Source organism: Portunus trituberculatus, chromosome 41 (genome assembly GCF_017591435.1).
Source record: "Portunus trituberculatus isolate SZX2019 chromosome 41, ASM1759143v1, whole genome shotgun sequence".
NCBI classification, from domain to species: domain Eukaryota; kingdom Metazoa; phylum Arthropoda; class Malacostraca; order Decapoda; family Portunidae; genus Portunus; species Portunus trituberculatus.
In genome coordinates, this window is record NC_059295.1 from 5,778,898 (window position 1) to 5,798,006 (window position 19,109).

Sequence of the window (19,109 nt, forward strand, 5' to 3'; positions counted from 1 at the left end):
AGTTGCAGATAGAGGTCGGGGTCAAGGCTCTAGGCGTGGGCGAGCCTCTAGCCACGACCCCGATCTGGGCTGCGTTCCGTTGGAGGTTAGCACACTGCCCCCCCCGCAACCCCCAACGGAACGCAAGGGAACGCGTATAGCCATACGGGTATGGTTGACAAGATGGCCGTCCAAGCTGGCTCTCCTCCTCCTCGCTCAAGAGCTCGCAAAAGACCCTCTGTTGGACGCTGCAGAGCTCCTCGTAGCACGAGAGAAGGAAATATTGCTGAGGCAAGAGGAAGAGAGAGAAGAGAGGCTGCCAAGGCAAGGAGAAGAGGGGAGAGGATAGGCCGCCAAGTCCTGTGCGGGTCAAGGACTATGCAGAGACTATAGTGCCTCTTTACTCCGGGAAAGACTTCAAGAAACACTTTCGAATGCAAAGGGAAACTGTCCCTGCAGCCACAGGTGCTGGAGGGGCCTCTGCAGCAGCTACCATGGCGGTAGAGGCTGTCTCTTCTGCCTCAGAGGCTGTGGGAAGAAATGCGACACATATAACACCGTCTTTTATTGCTATAAATACTAATATTTTGGTCATATTGCCTTATTCCAGCATTCTACAAGGGATAACAGACTTACCACATTGTTTTTGATGTTCTGTGACGTCGCATAAGCTGTCAAAATAGCATTTACATCCCCCACACTGAAAATATAGTGGTGAAGCGGCGGCCGTCTGCGGTTTGTTGATAAACAATAGTTGCCAGACACCGCCAAGCATTCACCTCCGAGGAGCGCAAGGTCCCGCAAGCTTCCGCAAGGCGAGCTGTATGCTGGTCCCCCCCGATTCGGGGGAAGTATGCCATACTGTAAGCCTTACGGTCCCCAACGGAACGCGGCCCTGGTTTTGCGGGGGGTCCGACCGTACAGACCCCTCTGGTGCTAAGGGACCACAGTGGCTTGCCTATCCATATGACGGATGCATGGGAAAGCTTGCGAGATCCCTGTGTCCTGAGAGGGCCAAGAGAATCCCTTCGCCCTATTTTCCCCTTTGGGGGTGGTATTTGGGTTGCAGACGTGGTGCCTGCCTGCCGGACCATTCCGTGGGTAAGCCTTCGGAGGATTCTACGTGCGGGCCTCTCAGAGGATCAAAGATTTCCTCATGTATTGACTGAGCTCAGTAGGCTGAGGGTGGATATGGTGGGACTCTCGGAGGCTTGGCAGTAGTGAGACCAATAGCATGGGTTGTACTTACAATTGGTCCAGCAAGAACAATGGTTATCATGTCAAGGGGGGTAGCCATAGGCGTCTCCAGCAGACTGTAACCGTCCGTTGTAGAGGTTACTCCGGTTGATGAACGTATATTGCGACTAAGGCTGAAGCATTGTCTAAGCTTCATGTCTGTTGTTGCAATATACATACCTAGATGTGTGAAACTGAAGAGAAAGATATGTTCTACGCCAAACTCGAATCTGTACTGGACAAGCGTCCCTGTTGTGATGCACTTATTGTCTTGGGCAACTTTGATGCTGTCACTGGCATGAAGAGAGCCAGCTACGAGCTATGTGTTAGTCCCCATGGCTCTGGTACCAGGAACGACAACAGCTCTTTCCTTCTGAATCTTGCAAGATCCAGAAGGTTGAGAATTGCGGTTGGTATCAGAGACCAGCGCTACATCGCTGGACGTGGTATAGCAATGCCGGAGGGGTAGTGAAGGAGATCGACCATATCCTTGTTAGTACTCGTTGGAGGATCCTCCAGAACTGCACGGTTTATTGGAGTGCCAAATTCTTTGCGATTGATCACAAGCTTGTTGTTGCTACACTGAAGCTTCATCTCAAGTTCAGAAAGCCTGCAAGATGTGACCACACTATTTCATCTTGAGAAACTGAGGGACCCACCCATTTACGAAACTGCACCCTCCATTGATGATGTCAATGAGGCTGTGGCAAAGTTGAGCGGTGGAAAGGCAGCTGGCATATATAACATCAGTGCGGAGCTGCTCAAAGCGGCCGGTGAGGCCATGATCCGTGCGTGAGCTGCATGCTATCTTGACTGCTGTTTGGCATTCAGGTACCATTCCCCCTGACTGGAAAAAGGGGTTGGTCATCCTCATATGGAAGAGGAAAGGGGACTATCAGGACTGCAACAACTACTGTGGTATAACACTGCTCAGCGTACCAAGCAAGGTACTTGCCCATTTACTGTTGATGGGTATCCACAGTCATCTGCTAAAACACCAGAGATCTGAATAGTTTGGGTTCACGCCCAGTAAGTCGACAACTGGCCGGATCCTAGTGCTTAGCGTTCTGGTGGAGCGCTAACGTGAATTTCAAAAAGAGATGCTTGCAGCCTTTTTCGATCTGAAGAAGGCGTTTGATGCAGTGCATTGAGAGACACTCTGGAATCTTCTGCGTCTCCGCGGGATTCCTGCAAGGCTATTGGTCTATTAACTGGCCTCCGGGACTGTGAGGACCTTGAAGTATGAAGGAGGCGTGTCCAGCTTCTTTCCTGTAAATATGGAAGTGAGGCAGTGATGCATGCTTTCTCCATCACTTTTCAGCACTTGCAGGGACTGGGTACTAGGCAGAGTTGTACACCAAAGTCACTGGAGGTTTTGGTAATGGTTCTAGAGGCACTGAAGGAGGAGACAAAGCCCTTGGGACTCCAGCTCTTCCAGCCCAAGACCAAGGTTCAGGTGTTTGGAGGCTTACTGGAAGAAACAGTACAGTCCGTCTCGGAAAATTTCACATACCTTGCTAGTGTAGTGCGTAACGACGGTGGGTTGAGCCAGGAAGTTGTACAACGGATTGGCCTGGACTACGGCCTTATGGACTCGCTCAACACGAGCATTTGGCGTTGTCAGTACCTGTGCAGACGGACGAAGATTCGGATCTTCAACTCGCTGGTTGTGAGACATGGACACTGAACACCGATCTGAAGAGGCGAATTGATGTCTTTGGTACTAGATGCCTTCGCTGATATGACTTTTGTGACAAATCAATGATTGCTCAGTGAGACTGATTCAAGGCCAATGACCAGCATATTCTGTCAACGCCAACTGCGATTATATGGGCATGTGGCATCCTGTCGGGAAGTCGATCCTGCATATCGAGTTATCTCTGAAAGGGATAACTCAGCATGGAGGAGGCCAAGGGGACGTTCACAAAACTAATGGCTGTAGCAGTTTGATGCCTTCTGCTAAGAGCTGCTTGGCATGGGAAGGGGGGCTGCATGGAAACTCGCAAGGCGTAACCGCCTGGAGTGGCGCCGTAGGGTAGGCCCACCGCTATTGATTAATTGAATGGGGGCACCTGAAGAGGTATTATGCTGATTTTCCCTGGAATGATTACTGTTATCCTGTGAGAGACCCATCTCTATGTGCTGAATGAATAACGGAGGTGATAGTGTCTGGCATGGAGGTGTACAATCCTCATTCTTTTTTTCAACCTAAACCTTCTAAACCTTGGTTTAACACAGCCTGTTATCTTGCTATACATGATAGAGAGGTTGCCCTCAAAAGGTACTTGAACCCTCCATCACCTGAATCTCATGCACTTTATATATCTGCACGGAATTATGCCAAATCTGTTTTTGAACTTGGCAAACACTCCTTAATAAATGGAAAAGGTAAAAAAAAGCCAAAAACATTTCCAATAACTTTACTTCTTCATCTTTCCCTCTTTTATTTCACTTTGATGGCACTACTTCCATGATATCTTTTACTAAAGCAGAACTCTTCTCTCAAACCTTTGCTAACAACTTCACTTTGGATGTTTCTGTGCATGTGCTTTCCTTTCCTTCTTCCTCTGAGTATTTCATGCCTACAATTAAAGTTCTTTGTAATGATGTTTACCACGCCCTCGCTGGCCTAAATTCTCGTAATTCTTATAACCTGATGGGGTCCCTCCTATTGTTCTCAAAAACTGTGCTTCCATGCTTTGCTTGGCCAAATTCTTTCAATTATGTCTATTCACTTCTACCTTTCCTTCATGCTGGACGTTTGCCTATTTTCAGTCTGTTCCTTAAAAGGGTGACCGTTCTAATCCCTCAAGCTACCGCCGTACAGCTTTAATTTCTTGCTTATCTAAAGTTTTTTAGTCTATCCTAAATAGGAAGATTCTCAAACATCTGTCACTTCACAATCTTCTATTTGATCGCCAGTATGGCTTCCGTCAAGGTCGCTCTACTGGTGATCTTCTGGTGTTCCTTACTGAGTCTTGGTCATCCTCTTTCAAAGATTTCGGTGAAACATTTGTTTTTCGTTAGACATATGAAAAGCTTTTGATAGAGTCTGGCATAAAGTTTTGATTTCCCAACTGCCCTCCCACGGTTTCTATCCTTTTCTCTGCATCTTTATTTGAAGTTTCTTTTCCGTCCATTCTAGTGCAGCTGTGGTATACAGTCACTGTTTTCCTCCTAAATTTATTAATAGTGATATTTCTCAAAGTTTTGTCTTGTCACCCACCCTCTTTCCATTATTTCTTAATGACCTTCTTAACCAAACTTCTTGCCCTATCTACTTCTACGCTGATGATACCACCCTACACTTTTCAACGTCTTTTCAAAGACGACCAACCCTTCAGGAAGTCAACAGAGCAGACAGAGACACTAAGTAACGTTTGACGTCTGACCTATCTGAGAATTCTGATTGAGGCAGAGAAATCTTAATAGTGTTTAATGCCTCAAAAACTCAATTCCTCCATCTTTTACTGTACCCATCTTCTACACTAAATATCATCAGTCTGTCCTTTACTCATAATCTAAACTGGAAACTTCACATCTCATCTCTTGCTAAAATAGCTTTCATGAAGTTAGGCGTTCTGATGTGTCTCCGCTAGTTTTCTCACCTTTCTAACTGCTAACTCTGTACAAGGGTCTTATCCATCCTTGTATGGTGAACTCTTCGCATGTTTGGAGGGTTCCATCCACACAGTTTTGTCAGATAGCTTTTCGTTTCATCAACTAACTCCCTTCCTTTGACTGACTGTCTTCAGTCTTTTTCTCACCGCAGGAATGTTGCATCTTTTGCTGTCTTTTATCACTATTTTCATGCTAACTCTTCTAGTACTGATCTTGCTAACTGCAAGTGTCCCTTCCTCCTGCGGTCTCGTTGCCCATGGGTTTCTTCTTCCCCTAACCCTTATTCTGTCCAATTCTCTAATACAAGAGTTAAATAGTAATCACAATCATGTACACCTTCCTCTGGTAAACTCTGGATTTCTGTGCCTACTTCTGTATTTAAATCTTCCTATGACATGACTTCTTTTAGGAGGGAGGTATCAAGACATTTGTCCCTTACTTTTGGATAACTCTTTATAAGTCTAAGGGAACTGGCAATCCAGTAGTCCTATTTTCCTATTTTTCGATGGCCTTTGCCTATCTTCCATATTGAAAAAAAAAAAAAAAAAAAAAAAAAAATATATATATATATATATATATATATATATATATATATATATATATATATATATATATATATATATATATATATATATATATATATATATATATATATATATATATATATATATATATATATATATATATATATATATATATATATATATATATATATATATATATATATATATATATATATGCATGTATTGAGATGCCATTAATCTGTTCGACCTTCCCAAGAAGAGCACTCCAATTTTTTTATGTGTTATTAAGTAGATACAGGTATTTATAAATATTGATTATTGTATAGAAACATAATAAAACATAACTATGGAGAATATAAATAGATAAAGTACTCTTATAAAGTATATCTATCTCGGAGAGTACATTCCAAAGAACGTTACCCCACTGCAATCCCACCCTCACTTGCGTCTGCCAGTGAACTGGAGCGCACAAATATAGCCACCCACAGAAGACTGGCTGCTCTAATAATCATAAAAGAGCTCTTTGACGACCCTGTAATCATATTCATAAAATAAATGAAGCTTTAAGTAGGAGAGAGAGAGAGAGAGAGAGAGAGAGAGAGAGAGAGAGAGAGAGAGAGAGAGAGAGAGAGCAGCACTGCCGCAGCTGTAGAGGTTTGTTTACATTGTTCCCCCCTCAGTGATAAGTGTCAGTGGAGGAAGTAGGCTGAGATGGAAGAAATTAGTGACTGTGTTTCTTAAATTTTCATAAGCCAAAAAATTATCATTGAATTTAGGTTTTCCAACATTGTAGTGATACAAATAAGACTTCTGATATGGGTATTGCAGAGATACCTTAAAAAAGCTTAGGTCATTAGCTCAGGAGAATTTGAGTCGCAAGGATTCTAAAATAAGAACCCCAACAAACAAAACTAACTGCCTAAAAGTGTTAAGTAACGATAGGAATATTATTGTAACTAGACCTGACAAGGGAAATGGGGTGGAGTTGAATATGTTAGTAAAACTGAAGAAATTTTAAATGACAAAAATCAATTTAAAACAATTAATGGTGATTGGCTCAGACATATATTGTCCTTCGAAGATAAACTTAACAAAATTTTGATGAAAATTAAAGACAAATTCCCAGACTATTCTTACAACTGGCTTTTTGCATCTGGCTCAACCCCCGTGATATTATATGGCCTCCCAAAAGTCCACAAAGACGGGTGCCCCATACCACCAATCCTTTCTGCTATTAACACCTTTAACTATAACTATGCCAAATTCTATGTTCCAATATTGTCTCACTTAACCACTAATGAATCGTTCTACTTTTGTAAAGAATTTAATGAAACTTTAGTTAAAACCAACCTTTTATATGGCCAGCTTTGACATTAAATCACATCTTACTAATATACCCTTAACAGAGGTCATTAACATCTGCATGGAGAAATCCAAAAATTCTTTTTTCCATAACCTTGCTATTTCACAATTAAGATCATTATTGTACTTAGCTGTAAAACAAAATCAGTTTTTAATTTTAATAACAAGTTCTACCAACAAGTTGATGGAGTGGTAATTGGGTCCCCCCTCTTGGTCCTACCTTGACAAATTGCTTCCTGTGTGTTAATGAAACTTTCTGGTTAAAAAACTGCGTAAAACAATTTAAACCAATTGTTTACAGAAGATAGGAACATGACAGTTTTTTTTTTTATTTATTTTATTTTATTTATTTATTTTTTTAAAGATAAATCACACAAAACATTTCAGAAGTTTTAGAATTCACAACATAGGAATATTAGTTTTACTGTGGAGTTGAAAGAAAACCATTGCTTGTCTTTTTTAGATGTGTTAGGTAAAAGGAGTAATTATGGTCTAGTCACAGATGTATACAGAAAAAAAAATTACTGGCTTAGGACTTAAATTTGCGTCTTTTGTTCCTAATATATATATATATATATATATATATATATATATATATATATATATATATATATATATATATATATATATATATATATATATATATATATATATATATATATATATATATATATATATATATATATATATATATATATATATATATATATATATATATATATATATATATATATATATATTACTTATATATATATAGTATATATAGTACTTGCACGAATTTTTGATAAAGACATTAATAGATAAAAATAATATTTTACATCAAATGGATATCCAATAACATTATTTGAGAAGCATGTGAAACAGGTTATTAACAGTAAATTTAGCAATAAGGATAAGAGAACTGAGGAAAAGCTTGTCACGTGTCTTAAATTCCCTTTCCAAGATTATATCTGCTATCAGTTAGGAAAGTATTAACAAGACTGTTACGTAAACTTGCTTCAGATTTAAACATTGGATTTTTATTGTTAATACAAATACTCAACTATTGGTTCTTTGTTTAAACATAACGATAGGCTACCTGATCCCTTAAGCTCAAGCATAGTATACAAATTTTGTTGTCCTAGTTGTAAAACAGGGTATATCGGCTCAATAAGCTGAAACTAAAAATTATGTATCTGTTAGTGCAAGGGTATCTTCTTCAGGACAGGCAAATAGATTTCAGATCCAGGCCTCTCTGTGATATGAAACCACTCAAGAGAGTTAGAACATACTTTTTAGAGAACAGGATTTCAAAATAATGTATAAAGCCAAGACATTATCTGAACTGAGAATTGCTGCTGAATCACTTTGCATACACACACACACACACACACACACACACACACACACACACACACACATATATATATATATATATATATATATATATATATATATATATATATATATATATATATATATATATATATATATATATATATATATATATATATATATATATATATATATATATATATATATATATATATATATATATATATATAATCTTAATAGTTAAGAAACATTCATTCATTTAACTGTAATTCAATAGTTTAATATCCACGTCACTTCCATTTTTTTTCTTCTATTTTAGGCTCTGTGATTTTATTTCCTCATGAATAACGTTTTTTTTTTATTGTTTTCTATAGTTTTTATTAGCTTTTATAAATAACCTTCTTTTCATTTTGTACAAATGACTAGGGAACTAGAATTTACTTTTATTAGAATTGCGTGGATCAGGCAAATTTGATGGATGTCGGTTGCTTGAACCAGGGAACTTAAGAGATGTTTACGGTGTCCAGGACCTCTTTGTCCCGGGATTTCTGCAGGGGTGTATAAGTCCTCTCACTTACTCTCTGCAGGTGATTCAGCGTTGTCTGAGAACAGAATCACGTTTGCCCCGAATTACAAAAAGGTGATTTTACTGCGACTTTTGTTTAATCTCTCTCTCTCTCTCTCTCTCTCTCTCTCTCTCTCTCTCTCTCTCTCTCTCTCTCTCTCTCTCTCTCTCTCTCTCTCTCTCTCTCTCTCTCTCTCTCTCTCTCTCTCTCTCTCTCTCTATATATATATATATATATATATATATATATATATATATATATATATCAACAAAGTAAACAATGGAATTACTGTTGTAGACTTTAACAGAATATCCATTCAGAATGGCCTCTTATCTATCTATGTATATATATATATATATATATATATATATATATATATATATATATATATATATATATATATATATATATATATACACACACACACACACACACACACACACACACACACACACACACTAGGAATCACACCGAACACTTAAAAGTGGCGAGTAGGGTCGTGCTACGAAAAGCTAGGGATCCCCTGTCCTAAATGAAATTTTGTTTTAATTATGATCTTAACCTCCTGAATCGGTGTTAGAATTGGTCTTAAATTTGAGACACATCTGGAAGTGGATTGCCTTTCAGGATTTAGGCCGAGACCAATTTAATAAAGATGGCCGACGAAAGAGCCCAAGCCTGCCTACTCAAGATTTATCAGCCCCATAAAGATGTTCTATATGACCTGAGTGACTAAACTTTTTGATATAGTATAATAGACTACACCTGCAAGAGTGTTATTTGTGACACTATTGGTGGGAGAGCTGTGGAGAGCTTCTAGAGTCGCACGGGAAGTAGTGAAGCGCCACGCTACTTATTAAAGTATAAAATGCAGTTTTTTTTTTTTAGCCAATAAGGAAGGTGTTCTCCAGCAATTATTACCTTAGGTCTTCCTGGGTCCTATTTTTTAAGAGTCTCATTTACCTTATTTGTATTAGATCCCCATGCAGCTTTTTCGTGCCACTGAATGGTGAATCCAATCAAGCTACATGTTTCTTCATAATATTGACTGTAGAGGAAGGAAAGTCTTGCCATGGCTCCAGCTGGGTTTCTTGTATTGGCTCTTCAAGTATTAGGGATCATCATCTCCTTTTATACCAGGGAATAAAAAGTAGGAAACGAAGGGCTGCTTAATGGGGCAGAAGAGCTGGCCAGCTGGGGTCAAGGTCATAAATACAGACAAAATACACGGCATTGAGCTTGGTGGAATTTGCTTATACATATACGCAAATTTACATACCTTACAAAATTTATGATAAATTCTACTTTTTGTTATTTCATTAAAAATATAAAAAGATTACAGTATTAATTCGAAATTGAGAATTATAAGATTTTACTGTTTTGCTGTTACACCATTTCATAATGTGGCTTGATATTTCTTCTCAGCATATCTAGATTAAGATCGAGATTTAAGACTCCTCAAGAGATAAGACCAATTTTAAGACAAAATCTAAAAATCTTTGTTAATACGGCCCCTAGTGATTTCATCCAGTTCTCGTTGTCCTTTCTGTTTCAGATTCTAGAACACTTGTTGCAGGATTGTGGGAAAAACGATCTGTGTAGTTTGTGCTATCAAATATATAGTGATTTGCCCATTAAGAGTGTGGCAAGTTTATATATATATATATATATATATATATATATATATATATATATATATATATATATATATATATATATATATATATATATATATATATTATCTGAAGACGAGAGCGAATGAAGTGATGGTGTCCTCCCTTCCCTTGCTGCATGTGAGTTGGTGAGTGTTGGGAGGTTTTCTTTCATATATGCGTTTATGTTCACAAAATAAAATTTTAATAAACTTTCTACAAGCTTTACCACCAAGAAAGAATTGTTTTGTGATGCACAAATTGAAATCTTTCATGGAATACCCGAAATTAAGCAAGAGATAAGGAAGCAAATTTGTCCGTCGCCGATTGAAGTCGGTTACTTCTTCTTGTTGCTTCTTGCAGTGTAATTTCTATAACACTTATATCTTGTAAAGTAAACGTGTCAGAAAAGAAGAGGACATGTCATGGTAACAGTACAACTGCTACACTCCTCACTCCATTTCATTGTTCTTTCTGTCTTATCTCCCACACTTTCACCACCACCCCCCCAAAAAAAAAAGAAAAACATTGCATTGCCTCTTTGATTTTTGTAGGTGTTGCTTTCACAACATTTGTTTCCGCTCCTTCAGTGCTTGCTATGATGGAAATCATCTTCGTATTCATATACGATCATGACATGAGGATCACCTTGATTCCTTAGCTATTAAAATACCACTTCTCTCGGCATAAACTACTCTTTTTGGAACCTCACCTGGCAGAGGAAGATTCAGAGGGGGTTGCAGTTCTCACTCATATCCAGATTTTGCTTACTTACTAACTATATGTGCATCAGAGCAAATTATTGTTACATAACTGGATAAGCTTTAAGCACTGCCAACAACAAACAAATCAAACTCACCCTGATTTAACTTTAACCATTTCTCAGCAATGTAAAGCAAAGAATTAAACCTATTCCAGTAGCTAGATCAAGAAATAAAATACCTATACAAAAATATAATCAAGTCACAAAGGTGAACAGAAAGATATTTTTGTTTTATTTTCTCAAACCAATGTCCAAAACATTAACTAAATTCCACGTGCAATTTGGTCAAAATGAAAATAACAAGCAAATATTTCACTGTGTTGACACCATAAGCCAAATCTTGATACCCCTGCGCCATTCTAAAAATGTTTCTCTTTTTTTCTTTCGATGATTTCCACTGATCAATCAATCAATCATGGGGGGGCATACGCCGGGGGCGTCACCTCGCCTACCCTATGGCGCCACTCCAGGCAGTCACGCCTCGTGAGTCTCCATGCAGGGTCCCTTCCCGTGCCAAGTAATTCCCAGCAAGAGACATCGACTTGCCGCAGCTATGAGTTCTGTGGACGTTCCTTTGGCCTCCTCCATTCTAGGTTATCCCTTTCGGATAAGTTTTGGGCAGTGTGCCACATGCCCATATAGTCGAGGTTGCTGTTGGCAGACAATGCTGGTAATCGGCCTCACGGATCAGTCTCACAGAGCTATCTTTAATTTGACACAAATTCATACCAGCGCTACCCCATGATCCTGCAAAGGCATCTAGTATCAAAGGCATCAATTCACCTCTTCAGATAGGTGTTCAGCGTCCATGTCTTAGAACCGTACAGTACTTGTAAGACAGGAGTCACCAACGACGTGAAGATCAGAATCTTCGTCCGTCTGCACAGGTACCGACAACACTAAATACTCGTGTTGAGCGAGTCCATAACGCCGTGGGCCAGGCCAATCCGTCGTATAACTTCCTAGCTCGACCCTCCGTCGTTACGCACTACACTACCAAGGTATGTGAAATTTTTAGAGAACTCAATGTCCTCGCCTCACGCATGGACAGACTGTACTGTTTCATCAAGTAAGCCTCCAAACACCTGAACCTTGGTCTTGGGCCAGGAAATCTGGAGTCCCAGGGTTTTCGCCTCCTTGTGTAGAGCCTCTTGAGCCATTACCAGAACCTCCAATGACACAGTAATGATTACTGCATCACTGGCAAAAAACAAGATCTGTAATCTCAGTATTGCCGACAGATGCTCCGCAATGACTTTGGTCTACAATTCTGCCTAGTACTCAGTCCATGCAAATGTTGAAAAGTGATGGAGCAAGCATGCATCCTTGCCTCACTCCCGAATTCACAGGGAAGAAGCTGGACACGCCCCCTCCACACTTCACAGCATTCACAGTCCCGGAGTAGAGGACAGTTAATAGATCAATAATCCTTGCAAGAATTCCACAGAAACACAGAAGATCCCAGAGTGTCTCTTAATGCACTGAATCAAACGTCTTCTTGAGATCAACATAGTCTGCAAGCATCCCTTGTCGAAACTCATGTCGGCACTCCGCCAGTACGCGAAGCGCTAGGATCTGGTCAGTTATTGACTTACCGGGCGCGAACCCAGATGGTTCAGGTCTCTGGTGTTTCAGCAGGTGACTGCGGATACGCATAAACAGCAAATAAGAAAGCACCTTGCTTGGTACGTTGAGCAGTGTTATACCGCGGAAGTTGTTGCGGTCCTGACGGTACCCTTCCCCCTTCCAAATAGAGATGACCAATCTCTTTTTCCAGTCAAGGGGAATGGTAAATAAATGCCATACAGCACTCAAGACAGCATGTAACTCACGGATAATGGCCTGACCACCCCATGCTTTGACCAGCTCCGCACTGATTTTACAGATCCCAACTGCCTTTCCACCCGTCAACAGTCTCTTTGACATCATCAATGAAGGGTGAAGTTTCGTCAATGGGTTGATCAGCATCGAGCATCTGTAACCCTGCAGTCTGGAACTGTCTGCTTGGATGATCCACTGTGAACAGCTGCTCAAAGTACTCAGCCCAACGAACTGACACTCTACATGCTGAGTGAGACCCCTGATTGCCTCCCTGAAATCACCGCATCCCCGACACTACAACTCCAATAAGGAGTCCCAATATCGGCAAATCGTTGTCTCCTAGTTTTATGATGGGTTTCACTTTCCATGATGAAATTACTATGAGAACAGCTGACTATGGTGAGTTGTAGCTCCGGGTATATGACACTGTATTAAAGTTTGTGAACAATGCCATATGATTTCCTCAGCTCTGGAGTATAGGCAACATAAAGCCGTGTTATGATTGGTTGCCTTTCCTTGTGACGATACGATAGTGACGTATCCCTAGTAGCGTCCTAGTAGCCAATGAGCACTCTTCGGAGGGTTAGCAACCTCCACCCGCGAACGGCCACAAATCTTTGTGGATACCATTTAACACTATTTACTATGCGAGCGAAACGTTGTTCTGGAGAATATTAATAGCAACAAGGGAGCCAGTGGCGAAGTGGATAAGGTGGTGAGCGTGGGATCGGGAAGACGTCCATGTGTAGGTTTGAATTCCACCACGTGCCGCCTTGAAACTTTGACACCATGATACCCAGGTTCTAGGTGGAGGTGTAAGTGCCTGACACCAAAGATGAGCTTAGGTGGTTTTATCGGCCCTAATATGGGTACCATTATAAATAAAATTGCCTGCGACGTTAATGGATGAAAGCTGGACAGCGCTTCCCATACTCTTTTCAAGTATACCCACTGGCGCTATAGGCTATAACATAGAAATAAAATAAAAAAAGGTCCGGCCCTAGCAGAAACTGGGAAGACGGACTCGCGAGGCTGTTGTATGTATATATATATATATATATATATATATATATATATATATATATATATATATATATATATATATATATATATATATATATATATATATATATATATATATATATATATATATATATATATATATATATATATATATATATATATATATATTAGGATTCAAATGTTAAAATTAACAATGAAAATAATGATAATAATAATAATATCATTATTATCATTATAATTAACATTACTGTTGTTACACTACTATTACTAATAGCAGTGTAGTAGTAGTAGTAGTAGTAGTAGTAGTAGTAGTAGTAGTAGTAGTAGTAGTAGAAGTAGTAGAAGTAGTAGTAGTATCATTATCATGAATCATAATTTTATTATTGTTTTTCTTTCATATTTCCTAATATTGCACTTCTTGCCTTCCTTACATGATGAACAGAAGTGGTGTCAGTGCTGCTCACTTTTTTTTTCACCAAGCTAGTCACAAATTTTTCTCTTTGCAATACATTCACGCAAGCTCTGCATCGTATATTCTCTTTCGTTTTACATTTATTCCAATCCCTGAACTATATTATACGTATGTGGCCCATCTAGCACAAATTCACTGCTCATCGTCTTTAGTTCCATGTAGACATGACTTCATTGCAACAATCAAAGATTATGAAGAAAAGAATACATGATGTAAGGACGAACTCCACAAATGGAAGCAAGCTAACATCCAAAGAATTTTTTTTTTTTTTTTTCGTGCGTGAGTTCTGTTTCTTAGCGCTGTATGTGCATGAATGGTCAGCACACAGTAGAACCAAATACATAAATTCGTAAACATTGGTGATTATTAAACACAACAAGAATTAAATCAAGTACCACCGAAAAGAATAAAATATTCAAAACTTCCAATAAAAATATACCTTTAGAAAAACACTATTAGTTACCTTCACAACAAGATAAGAATTACAGGTGGTAACACTTATCAGTGAATGATTACGTAAAGAAGAATCCTTATCAAAATTGATAATCCTTTGATTGCACATCTCGTCTGGGGCGAAGGCTACTGGTATATAAAGCAGTAACAAGAGATCAGAATCAGCAATAGCTCCAACATGAAGCTTCTGGTGGTATTTGCACTGGTGGCCCTCACTGCCGCATCTCCATGGTCCGGCTTTATGTCAGATGAACCGGACGGTGAGTTATTGATATATCGAGTGAAAACCCTCTAATTGTATGTGTATGTGTGTGTGTGTGTGTGTGTGTGTGTGTGTGTGTGTGTGTGTGTGTATATATATATATATATATATATATATATATATATATATATATATATATATATATATATATATATATATATATATATATATATATATATATATATATATATATATATATATATATATATATATATATATATATATATATATATAGTTTCTTTGGTTCAAAGCAGTTCATATATATTTTAAACTTTTCTATTTTATTGAACTGAGGGTTCTTTTTCTTATTCTTCAGGCGTCCCCACCCATCAGAAGCAACATGATGTAAACTATGCCTTCTACAAGATCTTCGAACCTCTCCGTGATAACAATCTGGCGGAAAAAGCAGTATCCTTTAATCCTTTGGAAGATGTTTCCATGTATAAGGATGGAGGAGTTGCCGTGCGTCACCTCATGGACGAGTTCACAAATGGCCGTCTTCTGGAGAAGAAGCACTGGGCTGTCGCTACCAACAAGCGCCACTTGGAGGAGGCAATCATGCTCTTCGAGGTGTTCATGCAGTGCAAAGACTGGAACTGTGTCGCCAGCAACGGGGCCTACTTCAGGAGCGAGTAAATGAGGAAGAATTCATCTATGCTGCCTATCATGCCATCAAGCACTCACCCCTCACCCAACACGTCGTTCTACCAGCCATGTACGAGGTCAAGCCACACCACTTCACCAAGACTCAGGTCATCGAGGAAGCCTACGAGGCCAAAGAGATGAAGCTTCGCAACATCATCTTCCAAAATAACTTCACTGGTACGCCTAATGACATCGAACAGAGAGTTGCCTACTACCGTGAAGATGTTGGCGTTGGTACTCACCACCTGATGATTCACTTGGAGAATCCATTCTGGTGGAAAGACACCTACGGCTACCACATTGACAGGAAGGAGAGAACTTCTTCTACGCCTACCACCAGCTCCTTAACCGTTACGAGGCCGAGCGCATCTCCAATTACTTGCCTCCTCTCCAGGAACTGAAGCTCGATGAGCCCCTAAAGAGGATTTACTCCACAGACTACCTACAAGTTCGGTCCACCCTTCCCCGTTCGCAATGACGATATCCATCTCCATGACGTAGACAGGATTGGCAGAATTCACGAGGTCGTCCACATGGAAGACCGGATCCACGACGCCATCGCTCATGGCTACGTGGAGGACGAGCAAGGAAACAAGATCAACATCGACAACGACCACGGCATTGACATCTTGGGAGACATCATCCAGTCCTCTATGTACAGCCCCAACCGCAAGTACTATGGCAATCTCACCACACTGGCCTACACCCTGCTTGACCACCAGACTGACCCCAAGAACAAGTACGATACTCCCCCCGGCGTGCTAGCACACTTAGAGACCCTTCCACGTGATCCTGCTGCCTGGAGGTTGCACAAGAGAATAGACAACATCTTTAGGGAGCACATCGACTCCTTCCTCCTTACACCAAGGAGCAACTCGTATTCCAGGGCATAACTGTGGAGGAAATCCAAATACAAGGCAACCTTGAAACCTATTTTGAGGAGTACAAATATGACCTGATCAACGCCTTCAACGACAACACCACTCAAACTGAGTTCTATGGCATCTATGCCACAATGCCTCGCCTCAACCATAAGGAGTTTACTTACAAGATCAAAGTGCAGAACAACAATGGTTCTCCAAAGAAGTCTGTCGTTCGCATCCTTGCCATGCCCTACCGGGATGGTAATGGTGCCATCATCCCCTTTGACGAGGCACGCTGGCTTGCTATCGAGATGGACCTCTTTGTGAAGACTCGTAAGTTTTTTCTACCTTTTTTTTTTGCAGCAATATTCAATACTTAATGTTTATTCATTCATATTTTTGTTGTATTCCTGTATACCATGTGTTACTATATCGGCTAATTTTCCTTTGTTGCTTTTATAGTGACACCGGGTGACAACGAGATCACCCGTAAGAGTTCGGAGGCTTCCATCACTGTACCTGACGTCCCTACATATAAAACTCTCGTTGAGATGACTGAGTCTCATCAGACTCTAGAGATGTACGAGAGCGCCACCGGCATCCCTAACAGGCTGCTTCTGCCCAAGGGTAACAAGGAAGGTGTGCAGTTTAGAGTGTTGGTGGCTGTCACTGATGCTCAACAGGATGTCAACGACGAGAACATCATTACCATGAATAAATACCACCACTATGGCGTCCACGGCGTTCAGCCCGACAAGAGGCCCTTCGGCTACCCGTTGGATCGTCGTGTTTCTGATGAACGCATAGTCGATGAGGTTCCCAACATAAAGGTGACCATGGTCAAGGTCTACAATCACAACGTCTTCGTTCCCATCGCTCATAACTAGCTCTATACCTCTAAACTGCAAGGCAGATCCATCTTTTTGTCAGTGATGTAGTTATATGTAGAACACCCTTATCATAACTTGTGAAGAATCATGGATAGTTTGCATTTGTTTAAATTTTCTTCATCCTTACTGATTTTCATTATACAGCTCCATAGATACACATAATCCACTATTGATTAACTGCCTTGCTGATGGCCAGTTGTTTTTATTTTCCAAGATATGTATTTCTCTTCTGAGACGATAGTGACACCCTACATTAGATTTGATCGATTACAATAAAATGATTTTTTCTAAATGTGATTTTTAATTATTCATTTTTACATACAATACTATAAGTTGTGAAGCTGAAAACATTCCGCATATAGTCTTCACCTGAATCTAAACTTCCTCATTATATCAATATCATGAAGGTGCCCGTTGTAACCACAGACAGGAACCTATCTGAAGAAATAATATAGACGATTGTCTTGATCTAACGTTTCTTTTACAGTTTGCAATGTTGTGCGATAAAATAGCTCATCACAAACCATTTTGTCATAGGATTCTTCCACAATATGAAGACCATTGACAGCAGGTAACGAAAGGAATGTCTTGAACCATTTTCTATAAGGATTTGATTGATTAACTTGCATTTAAAGGTGCCACAATATCTCGATTATGAATTGCCACTACAAGATGTTCAAAGTAACCATATATAGATGATTTTGATTATGAAAATGGTTATAGAAAAATTTTGCTATCCGGACATGTTGAACACGTTTGAACATTAATCCTTTCAGCATCCTCAAAGCGTCTGCATTGTCTGTTACCGGCAGTGGACGTATACGGACGCGGGGCGGACGTCTATTCAGGGTCCATTTATCATTCACAAGTGTCCGCTGTATCACACTCTACAGTCCTCAGATAGTTTTAACATTATTTTTTATATAATCAAGTTACATACAGGAATCTTCTGACCCTAGGAAACAGTATAGCTGTCGCTCTCTCGTATTCACCATATACTACGCTAAATTATGTAAATGTACCAGAACCTGAATGATTAAGATGACGACATAATGAACCCAAAAGTTAAACATATAATTTACTTGCAATGCTATGACGTTTATTTTGTTTTTCATAAAAGAATTCAATGATGCATTGTTAACACACGGTGGGTATAAAATGATATTATTCGTAATCAATAACCTTTCCCGGAAGAAATATTCCTAATGAGAGAGAGAGAGAGAGAGAGAGAGAGAGAGAGAGAGAGAGAGAGAGAGAGAGAGAGAGAGAGAGAGAGAGAGAGAGAGAGAGAGAAGCTCAGAGCTCATACTGACCAAATTAGGGGTAAATGTACTTCTTTCAAGAGAGGAGTATGAAAAAATCTATCATAAACTACAGTTGGCATGAAAATAGCGATAAAAGATAGAAATAGATTCAACATTTCGGCGGTGAGAAAGAGGCTGAATACAGTCGGCCAGAGAAGGGGGGTTGATGACACGAAAAGCTTTTGATTCCACTCTATCTAATAAAACTGTGTGAGTGGAACCCCCAAACAGGTGAAGAGTACTCCATACATGGACGGATAAGACCCTTGTACAGAGTTAGCAGTTGAAGGGGGGATGAAAACTGTCGGAGACGCCGCAGAACGCCTAACTTCATAGGCAGCTTTTCTAACAAGATATGA

At 39.7% G+C, this 19,109-nt stretch overlaps 1 protein-coding gene across 1 annotated transcript; it reads left to right on the top strand.

The window, feature by feature from the left end:
* Positions 1-14,915: 14,915 nt before the first annotated feature.
* On the top strand, positions 14,916-17,738 carry LOC123516775 (pseudohemocyanin-2-like). Its single transcript, XM_045276415.1, is given in 7 exon segments — positions 14,916-15,046; positions 15,365-15,670; positions 15,673-15,999; positions 16,002-16,113; positions 16,115-16,539; positions 16,542-16,889; positions 17,019-17,738. Coding segments are annotated over 7 exon segments (2,025 nt in total). The 5' UTR covers positions 14,916-14,964; the 3' UTR covers positions 17,444-17,738.
* The last annotated feature ends 1,371 nt before the right edge of the window (positions 17,739-19,109 follow it).